We start from the raw sequence: 22,019 nt of genomic DNA on the forward strand, positions 1-22,019 counted from the left end.
TAAATATTATTTATACATTTCTATATTGTTTTATATTTACATTGTGTAATATATTTTTAAATATTGTATTCTTTGTTTTTATTCCCACCCAGGAAGGCCACTATTGTGAAACTTGTATCTCAGGTATATACTATGGGTGCATACACTGGGTTACAATGTAAAATCTGTTTCTAATTTGTGGGATATGGTTCCAAAAGTTGGGAAAACACTCCGTAGGTTAATAGTTAGCAGAAGATAATGTTAGGTGAATAAGTTACACAAATGCAGAATGGTTTGGTCCAAGACCACCAGTTTGCAATCCCTGGGCTAAATTGTGAAGGATATTGAGTATAGGTATAGGATTTATTTTTGTAGGTACATTGTAGCTAGGACAGAGAAGGGTATAATAAAAAGTGTTTTAGAAGCGTTAATATGTCCCTCCCGACATTTTTCTCCAATGTAAAAAGTCTGAGAGCAGAAAGGTCACGAAAAGTGCTGTTAAGACAGTCCTAAAATGAGACCCTAATGGCAATCAGGAGTGGAGGGAAAGGAGAAAATGGAGGTAAACACAGTGCCAAAAAAAATAAAAATAAAAATAATAATAATAATAATAATAAAATTTAAAAAAGATAGCTTTTAAGAGCTAGGGGGGACCTTTGGAATCATAGGTTCCATCATCATCTTGGTTCAACATAAGAAAGTAAAAGAACAAAAACAAAAACCTACTCAGAACATCTGCCTTCACACTCAGGATCCTCAATAGTTAATCCAGTTAGTACAATTTACGGAGGGCTTAGATTCCTTGGAGGATGTGGAGGGCGAGCCCTCAAATTTACTTTCTTCGGAATGAGTTTTAACGGCCAGCGATTCTCACGCCTTAAAATCTGAATTCCAATTAGTTTCTCTCAGTGCGTCAAGAAGGCGTGTCCACTCCCCTCTCCTCCCCGCCCTGAAACGGAGCATTCGGCAGTTTCAGAGGGTGCGTCGACTAAACCACACCAAATCCTCCTAAATTAGTTTGAATCCTATTTATTTCAACAATTTAGGCCTTATGAATGAATACAGGAATGAATATATTTGCTCGTTCAATTTTCAAACTGGAGAGCTTTACTGAGTTTTACACAGTGCCCCTCGCCGAGCGAGGCGAACGAGAACCAGTCTAGAGGAGACACGCGTGGGAGTCAGCGCCGCGCTTCCGGCAGGGGTCCGGTGGCGCTGGCCACCTCGGTTCTTCCCGGTATAAGTCGGGCTGCCCGGGCACAGGGCACGCAGGCACAGCGGGCGGGCGGAGCGCCCCCCTCCTCTCTCCTGAACTCCGGAATACTCAGCTGACAGCCCAACTCCCTCGCGGCGGGAACGGAAGGCCAAAGTCTGGCGGGACCCGGCGCCATAGCGAGGTTGGTCCGGGGCACATCCCGACGCTCGCCTCGGAGAGTCCCAAGCGCATCTCGGTTTCCGGGTGCGTGTAGGAAGCTACTCGGGAAACCCCAGATCCCTCCCTCAGAGGAAAGTAGCCGATAGCGTCCCCGTTTCCAAGGAAACATGCCGGGTCATGACGTCACTTCCGCCGGCTTGTCTGGACTCCAGACTGTTGGAAGGAGAAGAGGAAAACTGAGCAACAACCACGACGGTGGACGCGAGCGTCTCCTCTCTGCGCATGCGCCCGCTCAGCGGCCTGCTTCTATTTATGTGGGGGATCCAACATGGCGGCTGCGGCGACCCTAGCGATGGCGGTAGAGCCCATCAGAACATAGTAGCGGGGAAGAGGGCACGGTCCACGCTCACGGTGGCGTCGACGGAGACGGCTGAAGGTGGTGGAGGGAAGAAAAGCGACGGAGAACAAGAGGAAGAGCGGACAGGCACGCAGCGCGGCGTAGAAGCGAGCGCCGGCTCGAGCGAAAGCGAAGGGCCAGAACAGTGGGGATGGCGGAGCCGCGAAGAGTGGCGTTCATTAGCCTGTCACCGGTGAGGCGGCGCGAGGCCGAATACCCGGGGGCCGAGCGCGAGCCCGAGTACCCCCGCGAACCCCCCCGGCTGGAGCCGCAGCCGTACCGCGAGCCGGCCCGGGCGGAGCCACCGGCCCCGCGGGAGCCGGCCCCCCGCTCGGACGCGCAGCCCCCGCCGCGGGAGAAGCCGTTCCCCCAGCGCGAGGTCAGTCGCGCCGAGCCGCCCATGTCGCTGCAGCGCGAGCCCCCACGGCCCGAGCCGCCGCCGCCGCCGCTCCCTCAGCTGCCCTTGCAGCCGCCCCCGCCGCTGGAGTCGGCTTCTCGCGCCGAGCAGCCGCCGCCTCCGCGGGAGACGGTGCGCCTGGAGCTGGTGCTCAAGGACCCCACCGACGAAAGCTGCGTGGAGTTCAGTTACCCGGAGCTGCTGCTGTGCGGAGAACAACGGGTACAGAGGATTCCTCCCTCCCGCCCCAGACCCGGGCAGCCTCAGGACCCGCCGCCTCCCCCCGGCTGGTTTGCACCCCGGGACAGCCCCCGGCGCGTCCTGGTCACCCCGAGGGTGGGGTGGAGGGTCCCGGCCGAGCGGGTGGACCGGGCGGGAGCGCGGCGCAGCTCAGCTCCCCGGGGTGGCCGAGGCTCTCCTCGCGACACCGCACCGCGCCTGTTTTTCTCAGCACCTTTCGAAACCTCGGATTTTCCTCTTTCCTTTCTGCTCCCTACACAAAATCTTGGGGCCCTGCGAGCCGTGTGGCTGGGTTCTTGTGGCGCTGCCGCTGTCTTTCCAATAGTTAGGAAGAGAAAACCTTGGGGGACACGCCCCCCAGCCTGAAGCCGAGAGATTGTGTAACCCCTCATCCTCATCTTCATCACTGTGGTGCATGGCGCCTGTGCTGCTGAGCTAGGTTTGCGTGCGGGTGGTTTTTTCTTAATTGAAGGGGATTTAAGAGTAATTAACATTTTCAGAGAATAGGGATTCCACTTTAGGAATGGAGAAATTGGTTAGTTTTCTGATTACTTATTTTTCCCCCTCTCGTATTGGCAAACGTCTTAGCATCTTTTTAAAAATTTCATTTTTGATGGAGTTTGTTCATGCTGTCATTGAATGGGTGGGTGTCTCTCCTGCTTTATTGGGTGCCACTCATCATATTCTCATTTGAGTATCATTAATTTATATCTCTGAGTTGTAGGATATTATACTTGGCCATTGTAATTTGTGAAGTATGATGGAAAAAAATCTTGACTTTGAAATTTTAAAAACTTTATTGAAAAGACATAGGTATACCTTTGATGGAACTGGTGAACAATGGGAATTGGAACAGCGGTTTGTTGGTAATTGTAATTTTTATTGTTGTGGGTTCATCTTTGCAAGTGAGTCAGAAAGGGAGATGATAGAGTAACAGAGACGGAGAAAGAGGAGAGAGAGAGAACATTGTCTTCTGTTTTTAGAGATTATGGCCTTTTGCTTTAGCATGGGTCTCTAATGGACTCCAGAAGTCACTTGGTTTTGTTTTCCTCATCTATCTGTAGTTGAAATGAATGGCTCTTTAGTCAAAAAGTATCATTAAACACTGTCGCCATATTTTGTTTATATTGTAGCCAGGTAATCTTTTGATCATTAGTTACAAATAATGTGTGGTCAAATAATTATTAAATGATTTTAAGGAAAATTAATTTTGTTAAGGGTAGGGACTATTTTGGTCACTGTCACATAACATTTTGTCCTCCCTTAGTGCCCTCATCTTGATAAATGTGATGTCATTTTTTTCCCAAAGAAAATTGAAAGTGTATGGAGTATTTTTTGAGTAAATTGTATTAGACCTGCTAATCTAAGTAGGCTTGCAATTTTTGTAATTTTCATAAATTACAGATAAAAAGCATTATCTTTGGATAAAAATACATAATACCAGCTAATGTATAGTGAATTCTTACTATGTGATAGACAAAGTTGCAAGCAGAATACATTGTTTTATCTGGTTTAGTGTAACAGAAATCATTAGGAAAGAATCATTGTCCCTACTTTAAAAATGAGGCTAACACACAGAGTGATTATATTTAATTTTATTAGTATTTTTTCCATTGTAATAGAGATGCATAGTAAAGCAAAATGTCTGACTGTTAACTAATACTGGTTAAAATTTAGAGCATGATGTCAAAATCAAGTTAAAGTCAAGGTACAAATATAAAGACCTTTTTAATGACCTTCTTTATGCTGTAATGTTCATGGCATGATAAATCAATATGTATTTATAATTTTCAAAAAGAAACAAGTTCAGGGAAGAAAGCTTATTTTGACACCCTAGCTTTTGTTAACATTTTGATATCACAACTATTAACAGTCATGTGGTGTTTAAGGATAGGACACTTGCAGTTCCCTCATTGTGCAAGCATCATGGAATGTACTTAACAAACCTAGGTGGTATAGTCTACTACTTTGCTTCCTATACCCCTATACCATTGTGTGCCTGCTGTGTCCTAAGACATTGTCCTATAGAGTGTGACTATACCTTCATGTTCTAGGAGAAAGATGAATAATTTGATGTTTATGTTTACTGTATACATAATGTTCATTTAGGGGTTAATTGGTCCAATTTTATCATTATACATTCAGCCATATGCCTTTTATCATTCCACAAGTTTTTTTTTTTTGCTTCACTATAGATACAAAATACTTTTGCAACAAAAATTTACCAGATTTTCTTGTGATTTCTCCCAGTTAGTACATAAGAAATAGTAGAAAGCACTTGTTTAAGTAAAATCATCATAGTTCCATGACAGGAAATCCTAAAGAGAGGCCATCCGAAAGCAAAATGAGTAGCTTAGCCTGGAAAGTAATGATTCCCAAATATTCCTCTCCTTTCCTGGGAATAGTCCACATATTTTGAGAGATGATATAATATTTTCAAAGTAGTTTTAATTTTGGGTTATTGTAATTGAACATAATGTTCTGTAAATATCAGAAGAAAGGGAAGAAAGAGATCTTATAAAATTAGAAGGAAACGGCTCTAAATTTTTTATACAGCCATCTATCACTGAATAAAATTGCAGCTCTAGATGCCAAAGTTGATACATGTGGAATTGGAGGGAAAAAGTGGTACTTGTGAATACCATCTATATGGGGGAGCATTTAAATCACTCCCCTTCCGTTATGTATAAATGTAATGCACCCATAAAAAAAGGAAAAAATGAATCAGCCCTTTTATAAATGCTAAATGAAAAGTTAAACACAAGTCAACTGAAACTTTTTCTATGACCAGTTTTTATAAATGAGGAAAAGCACAATTAAATAGAATATACTGGCAAAACATAGAGAGCAAAGCCACCTTTCAGGTCATCTGGATGTAGTTGACTAAAGCTTTCCTTGATGCTTCTGTGCAGAATGTGCTGTGGCTGAGGTGGTTCAGGATGAGACCAAGGCAGTGTAGACATCTCTATCCTGATAGATTTGTTCACCATTTCTGTCTGAAGAATGATAGTGTGTTTTAGTTTGGGCAGTGATTGATGTACAAGGAAAAAAACTTGTTGTAAATCAAAACACAAGAAAAAAAACTTAAATTCTTAGTAAACAGAAAATTCATTACCCAAAACACCAATTTGTGAACATGAATAATTGGATGTTTACTATAAAGAGAAAAATAAGTAACTGTAGTACTAAAGAATTCTCTGGGACTGGGATTGTGGCTCAGTGGTAGAGTGCTCGTCTAGCACTCATGAGGCACTGGATTCCATTTTCAATACCACATAAAAATAAATAAATAAAGGTATTGTGCCCATCTACAACTAAAAAACAAATATTAAAAAAGAATTCTCTGGCATTCTGTTGTTTGTTCCATTGCATATTTTGGATAAAGATGTATGAAAGATCAGGAAATGATGTTAATAAGAGCAAAGGGCAAAATTTTGCACATGGATAGTTAGGGTAGCTGGTAATTTTTGGATTATTTTTTCACCTAAAAAAAATAAAAGAATCATACTTCAGTTTGATTGAAGGAGGAGAGGTATTTTTAACTATAAAAGAAAAATAAATCTGGGCTGGGGTTGTGGCTCAGTGGCAGAGCGCTTGCCTAGCATATGTGAGGCACTGGGTTTGATTCTCTGCACTGCCTATCAATAAATAAAATAAAGGTCCATTGACAACTAAAAAATATTTTAAAAAAAGGAAAAATGAATCATTTTCTTAAATTTATTTTTATGGACCATCAGGAGTAAATAAAAATATTCTTTGAAACCTGTATAGAGTACATAAAATATTTTAGAATAACACATAAAGATTTTTTTTGTGTATGTGCTAGGGTTTGAACCCAGGGCTTTGTACATGAGAGGCAAGCACTCTATCAACTGATCTATATCACTAGCCCCTAAAGATGATTCTTAATAAAAATAAAAATATAGCTCCCTGTGTGGATATCTACACATATGAAATGGATCAGACTGGTAGAAAGACGTACTATTTGGACTTCACAGTGACTTGAAGGGGCAGTTTAAAATAATAATAGCAGAACATGGTTATTGCTCACTGTCCCTTAACTTTAGCCTTAAGGCTATACCTGAACATGTCTAGTATTTCTTATTTCCTTACCAGTGTATTCTTGCTAGTTTATTTTCTTTTGGATAATGTTTATATTTTTCATTGATAACTCCAACTGGGATAAGGCATTCTACAAATTTATTACTTATTACAGTTATAAAAATTTATTCTAAAGTAAACTTTTTAAGCCTTAAGAAGTATCCTTTTATTCTAATGACCTAATTGTGATGAATTGTTTTGTATTCATTCTGCCCATGGTTTCCTATCAGATGTTTTAGACTGATCATATCTCAGCCTTTATATCTAGGATGAAGCATCTCGGTTCCAAAGTATGGAAATCTTTGCCTCTTCTACATTTTTTCCCCCTGTCCTTCATGGTCACCCAAATCTATACAGTATTCGAGTTGTAATATACGTTTTTTTTTGGGGGGGGGGTACCAGGGATTGAACCCAGGGGCGCACAACCCCTGAGCCACATCCCCAGCCCTTTTTTTATTTTTTATTTTGAGACAGGGTCTTGGGGAAGTTGCTGAGGCTGGCTTTGAATTTGTGATCCTCCTGCCTCAGCCTCCCGAGTCACTGGGATTACAGGTGTGCGCCACTGTGCCTGGCCCATACTTTCATTTTTAAGTAATCAAAGATACCACTTAAGCAAAACATCTAGTCTTTCTTTTTAAAAATTTACTTTCAAATCAATTGTCTGAAATTAGATAAAAATAATATTTTTAAAAAGCTCTGTATTTTGACTTTTTTGTGTGTGTAAATTGAAAACCATATATAAAATTGTGTCTGCTGAAATAGTGAACCTGAGTAAAGGTTGTGATTTGTTTGTTTTGGCAAACAGATGGTAAATATAGGATCCTAGTTGTTGGGTGCAAGCATGCGCTCTCTCTGCCTGTGTGTGTGTGCATGTGTGTTGTGGGGTTTTTTTTTTTTTTTTTGGTACTGGGGATTGAACTCAGGGGCACATGACCACTGAGCCACATCCCCAGCCCTATTTTGTATTTTATTTAGAGACAGGGTCTCACTGAGTTGCTTAGCGCTTCATCGTTGCTGAGGCTGGCTTTGAACTCGCGATCCTCCTGCCTCAGCTTCCTGAGCCGCTGGGATTACAGGCGTGTGCCACCATGCCCGGCGCATGTGCGTTTTGAACTGCGTATTTTACAATAAAATTTCACTGTCCCCTGCTAAAAGAAAGCCATGGTAATGTAAACTTTTCGCAGTTATTTGTCTTTTCTACCTTTGTTTAAAAATAGTATATACTCCCTGAACATATATCCATTGACAAGAGATAGAGAGGATATAGAAATTGTTGATTCTGGGTCTCATCAGAAAGCTGGGGAGGCTGAAGATACTGGAGTAATAACTCATAGATGATTAAATGTTTACTCTAATTAATTTCTAGACATTCTTTTAGAGACATTTCCTGACCAAAGCAGTTAAGCTTTATTAGGGAAGATATCAAGCTGGAGTTATGTATGTTTTCATTTTTACCTAATGTTTTGGGGAATTTTCACCTTATTATTTTGGATGAGGTGATCGCATGACCATTTTTCAAGTAGAGTCAGTTTGGATTGTTACATTCTTGGACACCAAAAAGCTAGAAGTATATAAGTCTACCAAAACTGCAAATATTTTCTTGTTATGAATCAACAATTCTTTTTTAGTTACTTTTAATCCTACTAATTTGCTTGTTTGCAGTAGGAAAAAGTGATTCTCATTATTGATTAAATTTCAGAATACATTCAACTGTGAATGATAATAATTAAAGTAATTATATGATGTATAATTATTGAATATACATTAAATGTTATTGAATATAATTTCATATTCAATTATATTGAAAGATAATTGAAGTAGTTAATGTATATCAATAATAATAATAGTTGAAGTAATACTAATACTTTCATTTCTTTTTCCTATTCACTTTGAATCAGAAGAAGATTGTTTATTCAGAAGACCCATTTAATGATGAGCATCGGGAGAAGCAAGAGGTAGAAATGTTGGCTAAGAAGTTTGAAATGAAATATGTGAGTATAATAGTGTTTGGATAGGTGGTTTTATCCTACTGTTCTATTTTCTTTTCATGGCTGGTTGGGAGGGTTTAAAAATATCCATTGCCTGCCTTATCTTGTTCTCACAAATTGAACCCAAATGAATGGTAAGAGTTTGATTACATTTGTGATGGTTGTAGTAGTAGACACCATTTGTTATAGTCCTTCTAGAGTCCAGAAAGCTGACTTAACATATATTATCTCCAGTTTTTATAACAATACCACAAGATAAGTAATATTGTCCATATTTTACAGATGAAGAAATAGGCTCTGAGCCCAGTTGATCTGTGTTTCACAGTGACAAGAACAGGTAGCACATCCATACTATCTAGCTCTAACCTTGTGCCTTTTCCATTATGGGGAAGCACTCTGTTTTAATTCCCTTGGTGTAGTAGTTTTTGAACCTTTCTTTTAAAAGTTTAAGAGAGTTAGTGTGTGAGCTATACTTGTAGGTCATTTGAATCATTCTCAATCAGAAGCAACACAAAATTTCTTTGAAAGCGTCTGTTTATCTTAAATATTCGTGTACATTCTATATTCTAAGCCATATTAGTTCTTATTTTATATAAAAATGATTTTTATTGCCTCAGATTTTCTAGTATAATTTGTAAGAAACTCCCCAATCCCCCATCTTTAACTGTGGCTTTAACTACTCTTTGGCACTTTGCTAAAAAAATAACCCAGATGAGAAAACCAGATCCCTTTTGATTCTTCCATGAACATTGAGAAGTATTTTATAGAGATAGGATATCAGCTCACACTAGCCCTGCCATTTATATTATCCTCAAAATGCAACATGGTTGACTTTTTGGTGGCTCCTTGTGGTAATTAAGAAACCATTTGTGGGTGATAGAAATATACAAGAGGGCTGGAGATGTGGCTCAAGCGGTAGCGCGCTCGCCTGGCATGCGTGCCGCCCGGGTTCGATCCTCAGCACCACATACCAACAAAGATGTTGTGTCCGCCGAGAACTAAAAAATAAATATTAAAAATTCTCTCTCTCTCCTCTCCCACTCTCTCTTTAAAAAAAAGAAAAGAAAAAGAAATATACAAGAAAAGATTAGAATTTTTGTCAGTTTCTAGGCTTACTTTGCTACCTGCTGACTGTGTCCTTTAGGTAAGGTTATTTAGCCTCTTAGGGTCACATTTTTTAATAAATCAAGTTTCAAGATTTTTTCAGAGACCCTTCTGGGTCTGTATTCTGTGACTATATAATAATAAATTTAGAGATGAACTGGTGGGTATTTTAATAAAAAGGATAGTAAAAGTTGTTAACTCTAATTTGTAATTTTTTAATTATAGTGTAACTTTGTGAGATTATACTGTATTGCTATGTATAAGTCCTAAAATGCTGTGTTTTGTATACAAATTATACATTGGTTTAATGTGTTTAATCAAGCAGTGCATTTACATGGTTTAAAATTTTTTAAGAAATAAAGTGACAAATTTTCTTTTTAATTTTCTTTATTGTATTTCCCACTCATTTAATCCCACTTCCTAGGCAAGTGTTGGGTGGGTCCTTTTAGAGATGTTATATGTGCATGTCTCTCCCTCCATATACATATGTATACACACATATGAATATGTATATGCACATATATATGCATACATATACAATTACATACACAAATATGCACACACATCTAGTCCATGCCACCCACTTGTTATACATGTATTCAGAATACTACACATCCTTGTGCTCTTTACTTTTTTGCATTTTTCTATATCTTAGAGATTTTTTTTTCTACTTCTCAGAACAAAGAGCATATGCTCTTTTTATTTAAGGCTTTTAAAATTATTTAATTAATTATTTTATTTATTTATTTATTTATTTATTGGTACGGGGGTTGAACTCGGGGGCATTGAGCCACCTCCCCAGCCCTATTTTTTTTTTTTTAATTTAGAGACGGAGTCACTGAGTTGTTTAGCTCCTTGCTTTTGCTGAGGCTGGCTTTGAACTCTTGATACTCCTCCATCAGCCTCCCGAGTTGCTGGGATTACAGGTGTGCGCCACCATGCCTGGCTATGTGTGATATTTTATTTATGGAAATATCAGTTTATTTAACTAGTCCCCACATGGTTTAGGTTGTTTAAAAAATTTTTGCTCTTTAAATGATGCTACTGTAAATTATTTTATAAAAGTGTCATTTTATACATTTTCAAATTTATCTGCAAGACAAATTTATATAAGGGGAAGACTTGGTCAAAGTTTTATATATTTATCATTTTGCTATGTGTCACTAAATTTTCAGATTCCACTTCTTCCAGCTTGATAATTAGAGTGGGTGTTTTTTGTTGTTGTTGTTGTTTTGCCATGGATTATAAAAAAAAAAAATTAGAATTGCCCTTTGCAAATCGAAAAGATCCTGTACATAACGTGACTCAGTGTGACTCATGATTTGACTTGTAATGTGACTCAGCGTGTGACGACGTGCTGCCTCCAAGTTAGCAATAATCTTCTTGGGGTCCCCTAGATTAGCATTTGGCATAGAAAAACCTGTGTTCTGATGTTGTGTGGTATATAAGATTGAGTTCCAAACAACTTGACTATATCCAAACATTGTCATTATGCCCAGATAAAATACTACTCTCTCTTTTTTTCTTTTTCTTTTTTGTAATGCTGGGGATTGAACCCAGTGCCTTGTACATGCAAGGCAAGCACTCTACTGAGCTATCCCCAGCCCCTACCCGCCAGCCAGAGTCTCAACTAAGTTGTTGAGGCTGACCTCAAACTTGTGATCCTCCTGCCTCAACCTCACAAGTCACTGGGATTTCAGACACGCGCCACTGCATCCCACTTGAAATACTACTCTTATTAGAGCCTAAATTAATGTGGTATGATTCTTCTCTAAATTTTTATTTTCCCTACTTTCACTTCCATTCTAATTAGAGATTTACAATGTACTATATTGTGAAATTTTATGTACATGAACCTAAATGCATGTTATAATTATCATATCTGTGTTAAATTTATATGTGTGTGTGTGTGCGTATATATATATATATATATATATATATATATATATATATATGCGTGCACACACACACACATTATTTGGAACTTTTAAGAAAATTATGAGGCCAGAAGTAACCTGAGAGAAGATAATTCATCTGGCTCTGGGTCATCACAAAAGATTTCTTAAATGGATATTCAGGGGTAGCAAATACAGGTGTTTTATTAGTTGGAAACCAGAAATTGTAGGGAGTATAAAGTTGTAAAATTGCATTTACAGGGTTCCTGCTGTTGTATTCTATCTCATTTTTATGGCTATGGTTCTATGTTTTATGTTCAGATAATATGACAATTCATGTTTACTAACAATTTGTACATGGTTTTTTGGGTAAAGGGCAATGTTCTGTTAAATACTTATCAGTACCTGTTGACATTTGTATACTAATATTACTAATAGAGTATGCTGATTGCATACTATATGTATGTAAATCTTTTAAAATAGGTGAGTCCAAGTTTTAATATTTCTACTTCTCAATAAACTCCATCTTAGTCTCATTGGTTACTGGAAGCAGGATTCAGAAGGCATGGGAACCTTACTCTTCCCAATTAGGCTAAAATTCCAGATTCCCACACAACTTTTAGATGGTTTCTAGGTGGTATATGTCTTTTCTTGAGGCCATCTATGCTCTCAAACAGGAAATGAGGTTCCGTTTAATGGTTATAGATTTGTTTTCTTCACTTTGTAAGATATAGGATAACCTGTGATGCTTGGAAGGTTTCTCTGACTTATTTTGCTTCTGTTACCCCAGCTATCATGAAAGATCATGCTCTTAGAATTAAATATAAATTCAGTAATCTGAATAAAAGTGTTTGTCTAGCATACTGCTCATGCCTGTCAGGGACTCAGTTAAGACTTTGGTTATGAGTGATTCCCTAATAGGAACACATATATTCTGCCTACTGTTTAATTATGTGTGATTTTGGACTCAAAGAGTACTAGTAACTGTACACTTATTTTGAAAGAGAGGACAAGCTGGGCACAGTGGTACACACCTCTAATCCTAGCAACTCCAGAGGCTGAGGCAGGAGGATCTCAACTTTAAGGCCAGCCTCAGCAATTTTTTATAGACCTTGCTTAAAATTTAAAAAAGGGCTGGTGATATATCTCAGTGGTAGAACACCCCGGGTTCAATCCCCAGTATTACCTCATATGAGGCCAAGATAGATTTAATAATATTAAAGAAATTCTGAACAGGCTTATAAATAGAACAGTTGATTAAATAATACTAACTTTACTCAAAGACAAATTATATTTCTAAAATCTTGATTTCTTTTGATGTAGATTATAAAATTGATTTTTGTTCAGATAGATTTTAAAGAATTGTAGTATTTTAAAAACTACAATACTTGATAAGTGACTTCTTCACAATAAATACTACTTAGTTGAATGGAAATAAATATAATTTTGTACTTAAAATAATTATGTATTATGTTTTAAAAGTGTTCTCAAATGTAGTACTGATATAAGTGGATGTTATACAAACATTTATGTTCTCTTTCTGGGAATTTTGAGAATTATATCAGTTATTCATTATTAATTAATCATATCTGCTTAGGAGTTAAAACTTCCTTGGGGATTTCCTAGGGTCTGGTTTTCCTGTTTTGTCTATAACATTAGGTCTGACTTCTAAGGATCAACTTATAGGTCTCTAGTTAAAGGAGTTTGGACAAACTTATTAACATCACCACAAGATAAATTCTACTTGCAAAACACAAATACCAGTGTGTTTAGTGTTCTGTAGATCAGCAGTATATTTTATATACCACTGACCCACCATATCTGCAGTTTTTACATCTGTGGATTCAACCAGCTACAGATCAAAAATACAGTCCCCTCTAAATTGCACCTGTACAGAACATGTAAAGACTTTTTTCTTGTCATTATTCCCTAAATGATATAGTTCAACCACTATTTATATAGTATTCACATTGTGTTAGTTATTATAGATATCTAGAGATAATTTAAAGTATACAGGGTAATAGGTTATACGTAAATACTTTGCCCTTTTTTGGTGGGGGGTGAGGGTTACTGGGGATTGAACCCAGGAGTACTTTACCACTGAGCTACATCCCTACCCCTTTTTATTTTTATTTTGAGACACAGTTGCTGAGGGCCTTGCTAAGTTGTCCAGTCTCACTTTGAACTTAAAATCCTCCTGCGTCAGCTTCCCGAGTTGCTGAGTTTATAGGAATGCACCAATGTACCCAGTTAGCTATGCTTTGCCATTGTGTATAAGAGATTGAGCATCTGGAGATTTTTGGTTATCTGTGAAGGATCACGGAATTAATTCAGGATACTGAGAGATGACTCTATGTAGTAAAAATATAAAATAACTTTTTAAAACACACCAGAAGGGGAAGAGGGGTCTTAAAGGCAAAGTAGAATTTCTAGCTCAAATAGTAGTTTTCTTTATTGCAGTTACCAGTTCTGATTGCGTGCTATGACATGCCTTTTTAATTCCATGGTCTCTTTGAGCTAAATAAATTTTTTCACCTTCTTTTAGAATTGTTGAGAATCTGCAGTTTTAGGATATTTAGCATGAAGGACTTTTGTCTGTAAGTGATAATTATAGAAATCTCTGTATAGTATTGCTATGCTGTGTAGTCAACTCTTGGCTTTCTTTCCAGTGATTTTACTGGCAAGTGAATAGATAGAAAGAGATAAAGTTGTGGCAGGGCTTGGGCAAATAGGGAAGCTTTGGTGACTAAGGGATGCTTATTAGTCAGTAGTAAGATGGGAGTCTTTCTTAGGAATCGGTATCTCTTACTTGCTTCTTCTGCTGTATGTGATTAGTGAATATTGGTTATTAGTTTCATTTACAATTAGTTAGAGGTAGTGAGGGGTACTATTCTAAGAATATCTTCTTTGTTTTCCAGTTTAGTAATCATACTGCATTGTCTTGATACACTGATTATCAAGTTAGGCAGGTACTAATGACTCAGTAATATTCTGAGTCATAGTGAACTAGTACCTAGAGGGATTGATTTAAAGGGGTTTCTTTATTTTAGATTCAGCAAACTTTGAGGGTTTTTTTGTTTAGAAATAAATTATTTAATTATTTTTGTTTAGAAATAAATAATTAAATAATTTAATTATTTAATAATTAGTTTTATAAGATCTGTTTAATAGATAACCTGTATAATATCAATAATAGCAAAGGTCCAGAAAATTTATCAAGTAATACTTTGATTTTCTATAGGGAGTTTACTAAGGATGCTGAAGAGGGAGCAATTCTAAATGTGTTTATCTGGTAGCAAAGACAACTCCCTGCCAATCTGTCTTTGAGTTCCTTCAGATAAAATTTTAATGTTATAAATTAATATATATGTTCTTTTTCACAACTGTTAGGAATTTGGTTCAAGTTTTTATATAGTTTGCACATCATTGGATTTTAGCAGAATTAGGAACTGGAGGTTGGAGAATAGAAAAGGGGAGGAATGGCAGAAGGTAGGTGAGGGGATAGTTTTGCCAGAGGCCAAAAGGTGAAGAAAAGTAAACTGAAACCAGAAAAATGTACCCTAGTGGCCTCTGTGATGGTAGGAACTGGGATGTGCTTAATATGAAATGTTTTGATAGAAAGCTATTAATAAGTGGTACCAAGCCTGGGATTGGAGAAAAAGTTGCTCTCCTGTACAATTGTGTCAAATGCAGGTTGTCAAGAATTCTTTCCATAGAATAGGTGGGAGGCAGAACCCTAGAAGTCCAGAACTTTGGTTGGTTAAACCTAAGAATTTCTTAAATGGGTGGTACATATACTTAATAAAAACTCAAAAGATATAAAAGGTAATATGATAAAAAATAAGTCTCTCACTGGGCACGATGGCACACGCCTGTGATCCTAACAGCTCCAGAGGCTGAGGCAGGAGGATCATGAGTTCAAAGCCAGCCTCAGCAAAAGTGAAGCACTAGCAACTCAGTGAGACCCTGTCTCTAAATAAAATACAAAATAGGGCTAGGGATGGGGCTCAGTGGTCGAGTCATTATTCCATAAGTGATATAGTTCAACCACTATTTATATAGTATTCACTTTGTGTTAGTTATTATAGATATCTAGAGATAATTTAAAGTATACAGGGTAATAGGTTATACATAAATACTTTGCTCTTTTTTTGACAGGGGGTGAGTTCAGTCCCTGGTACCTTAAAAAAAAAAAAAAAAAAAAAAGAAAACTCTCTCCTATCCCTGACTCCCAGCTAACCATTTCTCTCCTCAGAGAGCTACTATTTGAGTTTCTGTCCCAGAGAGCTATGTGTACTTAAGCATATACACATTTCAAAGTTCTTTTTTGTTTGTATATGCAAATGAAAAAATACAGAAAAATAAAAACCAGATAATCATTCATAAGCCCAATACTAGGCATAACCACTGATTATAGTTTGATGTATACCCTTTCAAGGCTTTAAAAAATGCAACATGCAATTACATTACTCTTGCAATAAAAAATATTTTTTAAATTACCTGAGTAATATATGAAGATGTTCCTGTTTTTAATAAACAAATTCAGATGATGCCTATTAAGCCAAAGTCATATTCACTACTGCCTTCAATTATATCATTTTCTATCAGTAATAACCATGGTCATGTAGTCTTTGAGCATTTTGTATATATCTACAGATTTATATTGCTGTTTTTTAATAAATGAGATCATCTTGCTCAATGATAGAGGAGAGAATAATGTCTGGTTATTTAAATATTGTCTCCATATTGTTTCCAGTTAGATTAAACACATTTTCTGAAATTTAGTAAATACCATCGTGTTTTTTCTGTGAATAAAGTGACCTGTAAATAACATTTGGCAAACTGTTTTTGTTACCTTCTATATTAATAACTATTCATCTGCCATGTTGTTTTTAAATGTCTTTTAGCATTGAATGATATGTCAGTTTATGTAATTTATACACTTATCATTGTTATGATGGTGTCATTAATATAATGAATGTGTGGTGAAGATCTTATACTTGTAAGATCATGTTTTGGGATGCATTTTGGCCAAATTAATACTATTAAGATCAAGTAAAGTTTTAGCTCTGTGTACTCTCATTAATATGATTCATACTTACTTAATAACACTACCAATTGACTTCATATATTAGCAGTCATTGTTTCTGGTGGCAACAAACTGATCATCTTGACTAAAATAAAATGCTCCTAAATCTGATTACCTATTAACTGTTTACTCTTCTGCATATGAATGATTGAGATTATTACAACAGAAACTGTTTGTTATTTTGTTTTTTGTTTTCCCCAGGTGAATATTAATAGGCAGCTAGTTGTGCCTACACCAAAACCAAAAACAAACAAAATTGAATTAGGAGAGCAGAAAAAAGTAATCATGATTTTAATTAGAAAGCCTCTAGGAAGAAAAATTGGAAACATGGTGGACATTGTATTGTTTCCAGGTCTGGACTGTGAAGGACAGCAGAATTCAGAGGAGTTATGTCTATTCCACATAAGTGGAAAGCATAAGGAAAGATAAGCAGGTGTGTTTGTAGGAGCATCAGTATGTAGTTTGAATCAAAGTGTTCATGTTACAAAATAGTAACAAAAAAATTTGGATAAGTAGGTTGAGTCAACCTGTAGAACGTATTTAACTGGTATCATATAAGGGTTTTGAATTTATCTTATGATAAATAGGACTCTTCTGGAGCATTTTGAGCAGGGAAATGATATAAAATGTTATTTAGAAATATTAATTAGTTGGTATTATGCAGGATAAGTTTGAGGGAAGAGAGGTTAATTAGGGCATTCATTACATTTAGGTGAAAACAATGGCCAGCTTTCTAACTTTAGAGTTAGAATTGGAAAGAAGCTATAAATGTGACACACAGCCTGGGGCTGACCCTTTGTTTTTCTATGTTTTTAAAAATTTATATATAACAGTGGAATGCGTTACAATTCTTATTACATATATAGAGTACAATTTTTCATATCTCTGGTTGTATACATAGTATATTCACACCAATTTGTGTCTTCGAATGTGAATAATTATATGAATGAAAGTTAATAAGAGAGACACTTGAAATAGAAATAATAATCCTGGATTTGATCCTCAGCACTCTGGGGGATAAAAAGGTTAATAATGAAGGGCTTTTAAGATGAGCATTATTGCCCGGCACAGTGGTGCCTGCCTGTAATCCCAGCAGCTGGAGTGGCTGAGACAAGAGGATCATGAGTTCAAAGTCAGCCTCAGCAACGGCAAGGTGTGAAGCAACTCAGTGAGACCCTGTCTCTAAATAAAATACAAAATATGGCTGGGGATGTGGCTCACAGTGAAGTGCCCCTGAGTTAATCCTTGGTACCAAAAAAAAAAAAAAAAAAAAAAGGTCATATTGAGGTATAATATATAAATAAATATAGTTTATCATTTTTTTTTTTTTAGCACTGGGGATTGAACCAGTATAGGCAAATGCTATATCTGAGCTATACCCCAGCCCCAATTCATTGATTTTGCAGTGTACAATTGATTAAATTTTTGACAAATACATATAATCTTGTAACCTCTACTACAGTCTTAATAAGGAATATTTATATTTCTGTCATCCCACAAAGTTCCTTTGAACATCTCCACAGAGTTCTTACCTCCAGCCCTAGCCCTTGGCAACCTCCGGTCTATTTCCTATTACTTTAGTGTTTTGTTTGCTTTTGCAGTTTCCTATCAATAGATCTTATGTCTCTGTCTGGGTTCTTTTAGTGAGCATAGTGCTTTTGAAATTTATCTACATGTTGCGTGTGTCAGAAGTTCCTTCTTTATTGCTGAGTAGTAATCTGTTGTATGGATTATGTATATATCACAGTTGTTTATCAATTCACCACGTGATGGGCATTATATTGGTTCCAGTTTTAGGCTGTAATGAATAAAGGTGTCTTAAACATTAGGGTTATAGTTGTATGGATATAGTTTTCATTTCTCTTGTGTATATTTATGTAAGAGTGGGATTGTTAGGACACAAGGTATAACTGTATGATTGACTTTATAAGAAACTATCAAACTGTTTTCCAAAATGGCTATATCACTTTTATTCCCATTAGTGATGTACAAGATGTCAAATTGTTCTATATCCTTGTTTATAATTGTTATTGTCACTTTAATTTTAGCCAGTATGAAGTTTGAAGGCAGAAAAATGGTAAGAATAAACAAAATGGATGGGAATGCCAAGGGAGAGGAATTAATATGGAGACAAACATCAGTGCAAACACTGATTTCAGTTTTGGTGTATTGAGATTAAGGTGTGTCCATCTAAAATAGGACCCCTTAGTCTTTATAACTTCTCTTACAGAATTTTTCTAGACATCTATGAGTTTGAAGATTAGCTCACCACTTCTTTGTGACCTTAGACAAGTTGCTTGTCCTTAGTCAGCTTTTGTTTTTCCTATTTGCTGAACATGAAATTAAAAAATAATAGTACTTACATGGGATCTAATACAAAGTTAATACTCGGTAAGTGTTGTCATCAGCACCATCAACACTTTATGCCTTTAGTAACCTGTGACTTTCAAATCTCCATTTTTTCCTTTCTGTTTTATCTTGTGTTCATTCTCTATGTGATACCCATGGTGATTTTGTTCAACAACACTAATTTTGGGGGGTTATGTCCCTGTTCTAATCCCTTCGGTGCTTCATTTCATTTGCCTTGTTTGTGCATAAATGAGTAAGTTAAGCTTTGACCAGAGACTCTGTTAGAAAGGTCTCCATACAAGGGCTGGGGGTTGTGGCTCAGTGGTAGAGAGCTCGTCTAGCATGCTTGAGGCACTGAGTTCGATCCTCAGCACCACATAAATGTAAAATAAAGATATTGTGTCCACTTAAAACTAAAAAAAAAAGGTCTCCATACAACCTGCATCTTTCCTTTCTGCTGTCTATCACTGCTGTAGTTATTTGTTTAATCTTTCCCCTCTTTACAATACTATAAAATCCATAAGGCCAGTGTGAGGTACATGCTTAGAAAATTTAATTTGTGGAATAATTATCTTGTTTTAAGATTCTTGAAGACAAGAACTTTTCACTGAAAAAAAAACTTTCTTTTCTTTCTTTGTTTTTTTTAAGTTGTAGATGGACACAATACCTTTATTTGCTTTCATGTGGTACTGAGGTTCGAACCCATTGCCTCCCATGTGGTAGGCAAGTGCTCTACCACTGAGCTACAACCCCAGCCCCTGGAAAAACTTTCTGATATTTTAACATATTATTTTCTGTAGTATAAGTCTTATCAGATTTTTTTGTTATTTTTATTTTTTGGTGCTGGAGATTATACTCAGGGCCTCACAAATGGGCTTAGCATGTGCTCTACCACTGAGCTGCTGTCTCAACCCTTAACAGATACTTCTAAATCTAAGTAGTGATTTGAAATAAACTATATAATTTAGTAGAATTATTGGATGACATAGGATAAAGGGTTTTAAAAAATTGTTTTAGCATACTTCATTATGAAGTAATACTTTATAGAAAAATTAGAAAACAGAAGAAGCAAAAGAAGAAAATAGAAGAGTTTTATAAAGTTTTGTCAGAGGCTTTCAGATTGTTTTCTAAAGATATTGGTATATTTTTAGCAGTATTTAAGCAGCCCTCATCTGTATAAATTTATAATTTGATAAGGTAAAATTGTTATCTTACTTCAGTTCTATTTATTTGATTTATAAATCATTTCCCCAACTGAATTTAATGCTGCTTTTTTTTTCCATTTCTGCACAATGCTGTCCACTCAGATATTTATTCTTAAATTCCTACCATAACTATTTTATCTCCTATAACTTGAATATACTTAATATGTGAGGCCTAGACTTCTTCATTAGTTTTGTCTGTGAGTTTTTATATAGATTCTAGGTCTTTCTCTCCCTCTGCAAGCCCCTACTATGAGGATGAAACTCCCTCTATGAGGATAAAAGTCCTATATATTCCTCTGCTTGTTGTGTAATTTCTCCTCAGTAGAATAACTCCTGTCCGAGAAATAATTCTTTCTGTCCCCGACATCTGATTCTTACTGTAATTCTATAACCTGGTGTAAAGGTCCCAGTGTGCAGATCTGGCAAAATGAGAAAAATAGGGACAATTTAGTGTGGGTGTTGTGTAGTTAAGCATGTTCTGTGTACATGCTTAATTAATACATGTGCATATATGTATGATTATTATTCCTTGAGAAAGATTGTTGTTCTGAAATTATGTTTTCAGTGGCTTTATTTAGCATAATAACAAGTTTGCCACCCTGTGTTAGCCCCAGAATTGCTTTTGAAACTTACCTAAATTGTGAAATTTTAAAATATGGGAACCAAAGTGTATGCACCTGTAATCCTAGCTACTAAAGAGGCTAGTCTAGAGGATTGCTTGAGATAATGAGTTCAAGGCCAGCCTGGGCAACTTAGTGAGAACCTGTCATTAAAATAATAATAAATAAGGAATCCACCACTTCACCTCATACCATAGGGATTTCTTGGTAGTGATGGTAGTGTAATAGTATTTTGTCCACTTAAAAGCAAACCGTGGAGCCATAGCTCATGTTGGGGTAAGGTTTTCAACAATTATGTGGAATACAAACATAGCATTTGTTCAGAATTATCTTTGCAAATCACGTAGAAAGGGATCACACCCTGTTGGTGATATCTCTCAGTAAGTCTAGTATCACCATTTTTCCTCTCAAGCACTGGAACAGATCATAATTTCTTTACATGGAAGCAAACAACTTTTATTTAAGGGTCATGTGGCATAAAAGTGTCCCTCTTTAACTTTTAGAATCACATATTCACTGTGAGGACTGAAATGAAATGAGGTCATAGAAGTTCATATCTTTCTTTTTAAATACTTTTTTAGTTGTAGATGGACACAATACCTTTATTTTATTTTATTTATTTATTTGTTTTTTATTTGATGCTGGGGATCAAACCCAGTGCCTCACGCTTGCTAGGCAAGTGCTGTACCACTGAGCCACAACCCCGGCTCTGGAAGTTCACATCTTAAATCTCTTGCTTTCCACAAGGCCTGCTGTGGCTCAGTGGTAGCATTTTGGTAGGCAAAATCCTGAGTGCTATCTTCTATCTTCCCTACCCCTTACCTCACCTTTCTGAGCCTCTTCTTCACCCCTGACCCAGTCTGAAAGAAATGGGGTAGGGAGACATTAGAAGGATGCTTAGAATGAGTAATTGAATATGAGTGAGTAAAAATTAAAATTTAAAAATCCAAAATAAACTATAGGCTAAGCAAGTATGTTTGTGTGCACACATACACAGACACACACGCATATACACACACACACACTTTTTTTTTTTTTTTAATGGTTCTGGCCCATCTGTCATTGAGCTATGGTAGACTTACCACTGAACCACATTCCTAACTCATTTATTTTAAAATAAAAAAGTGTGTGTGTGTATGTGTATGTGTGCACACAAACATAAGTGAGTTTTTCTTTATACTGTGATTAGTCAAAAGGCTCCATAAAGTATCATCTGAATAGTGGAATCTACAGGAACTAGTTTGTTTTGACATTGTGTTAGTTTTTAAAAATGATTATTT

The 22,019-nt window shown here is 36.7% G+C and overlaps 1 protein-coding gene across 3 annotated transcripts in view; it reads left to right on the forward strand.

Moving 5' to 3' along the window:
• Positions 1-1,001: 1,001 nt before the first annotated feature.
• The window catches only part of UBN2 (ubinuclein 2), a 91,212-nt gene continuing 70,194 nt past the window's right edge, over positions 1,002-22,019 (forward strand). For 2 of the 3 annotated variants that reach the window (XR_014021297.1, XM_081288483.1), the window contains exons 1-2: positions 1,002-2,370; positions 8,388-8,480. Coding sequence is in view for 2 of the 3 variants with exons in the window: in XM_081288483.1 (XP_081144609.1) it covers positions 1,903-2,370; positions 8,388-8,480 (561 nt within the window). In the remaining variant the exon portion in view is untranslated. The remainder of the gene's footprint in view (positions 2,371-8,387; positions 8,481-22,019) is intronic. The other variant, XM_081288484.1, reaches the window with a different exon arrangement.

Source organism: Spermophilus citellus (genome assembly GCF_964194105.1).
Source record: "Spermophilus citellus genome assembly, chromosome: 3".
NCBI lineage: Eukaryota > Metazoa > Chordata > Mammalia > Rodentia > Sciuridae > Spermophilus > Spermophilus citellus.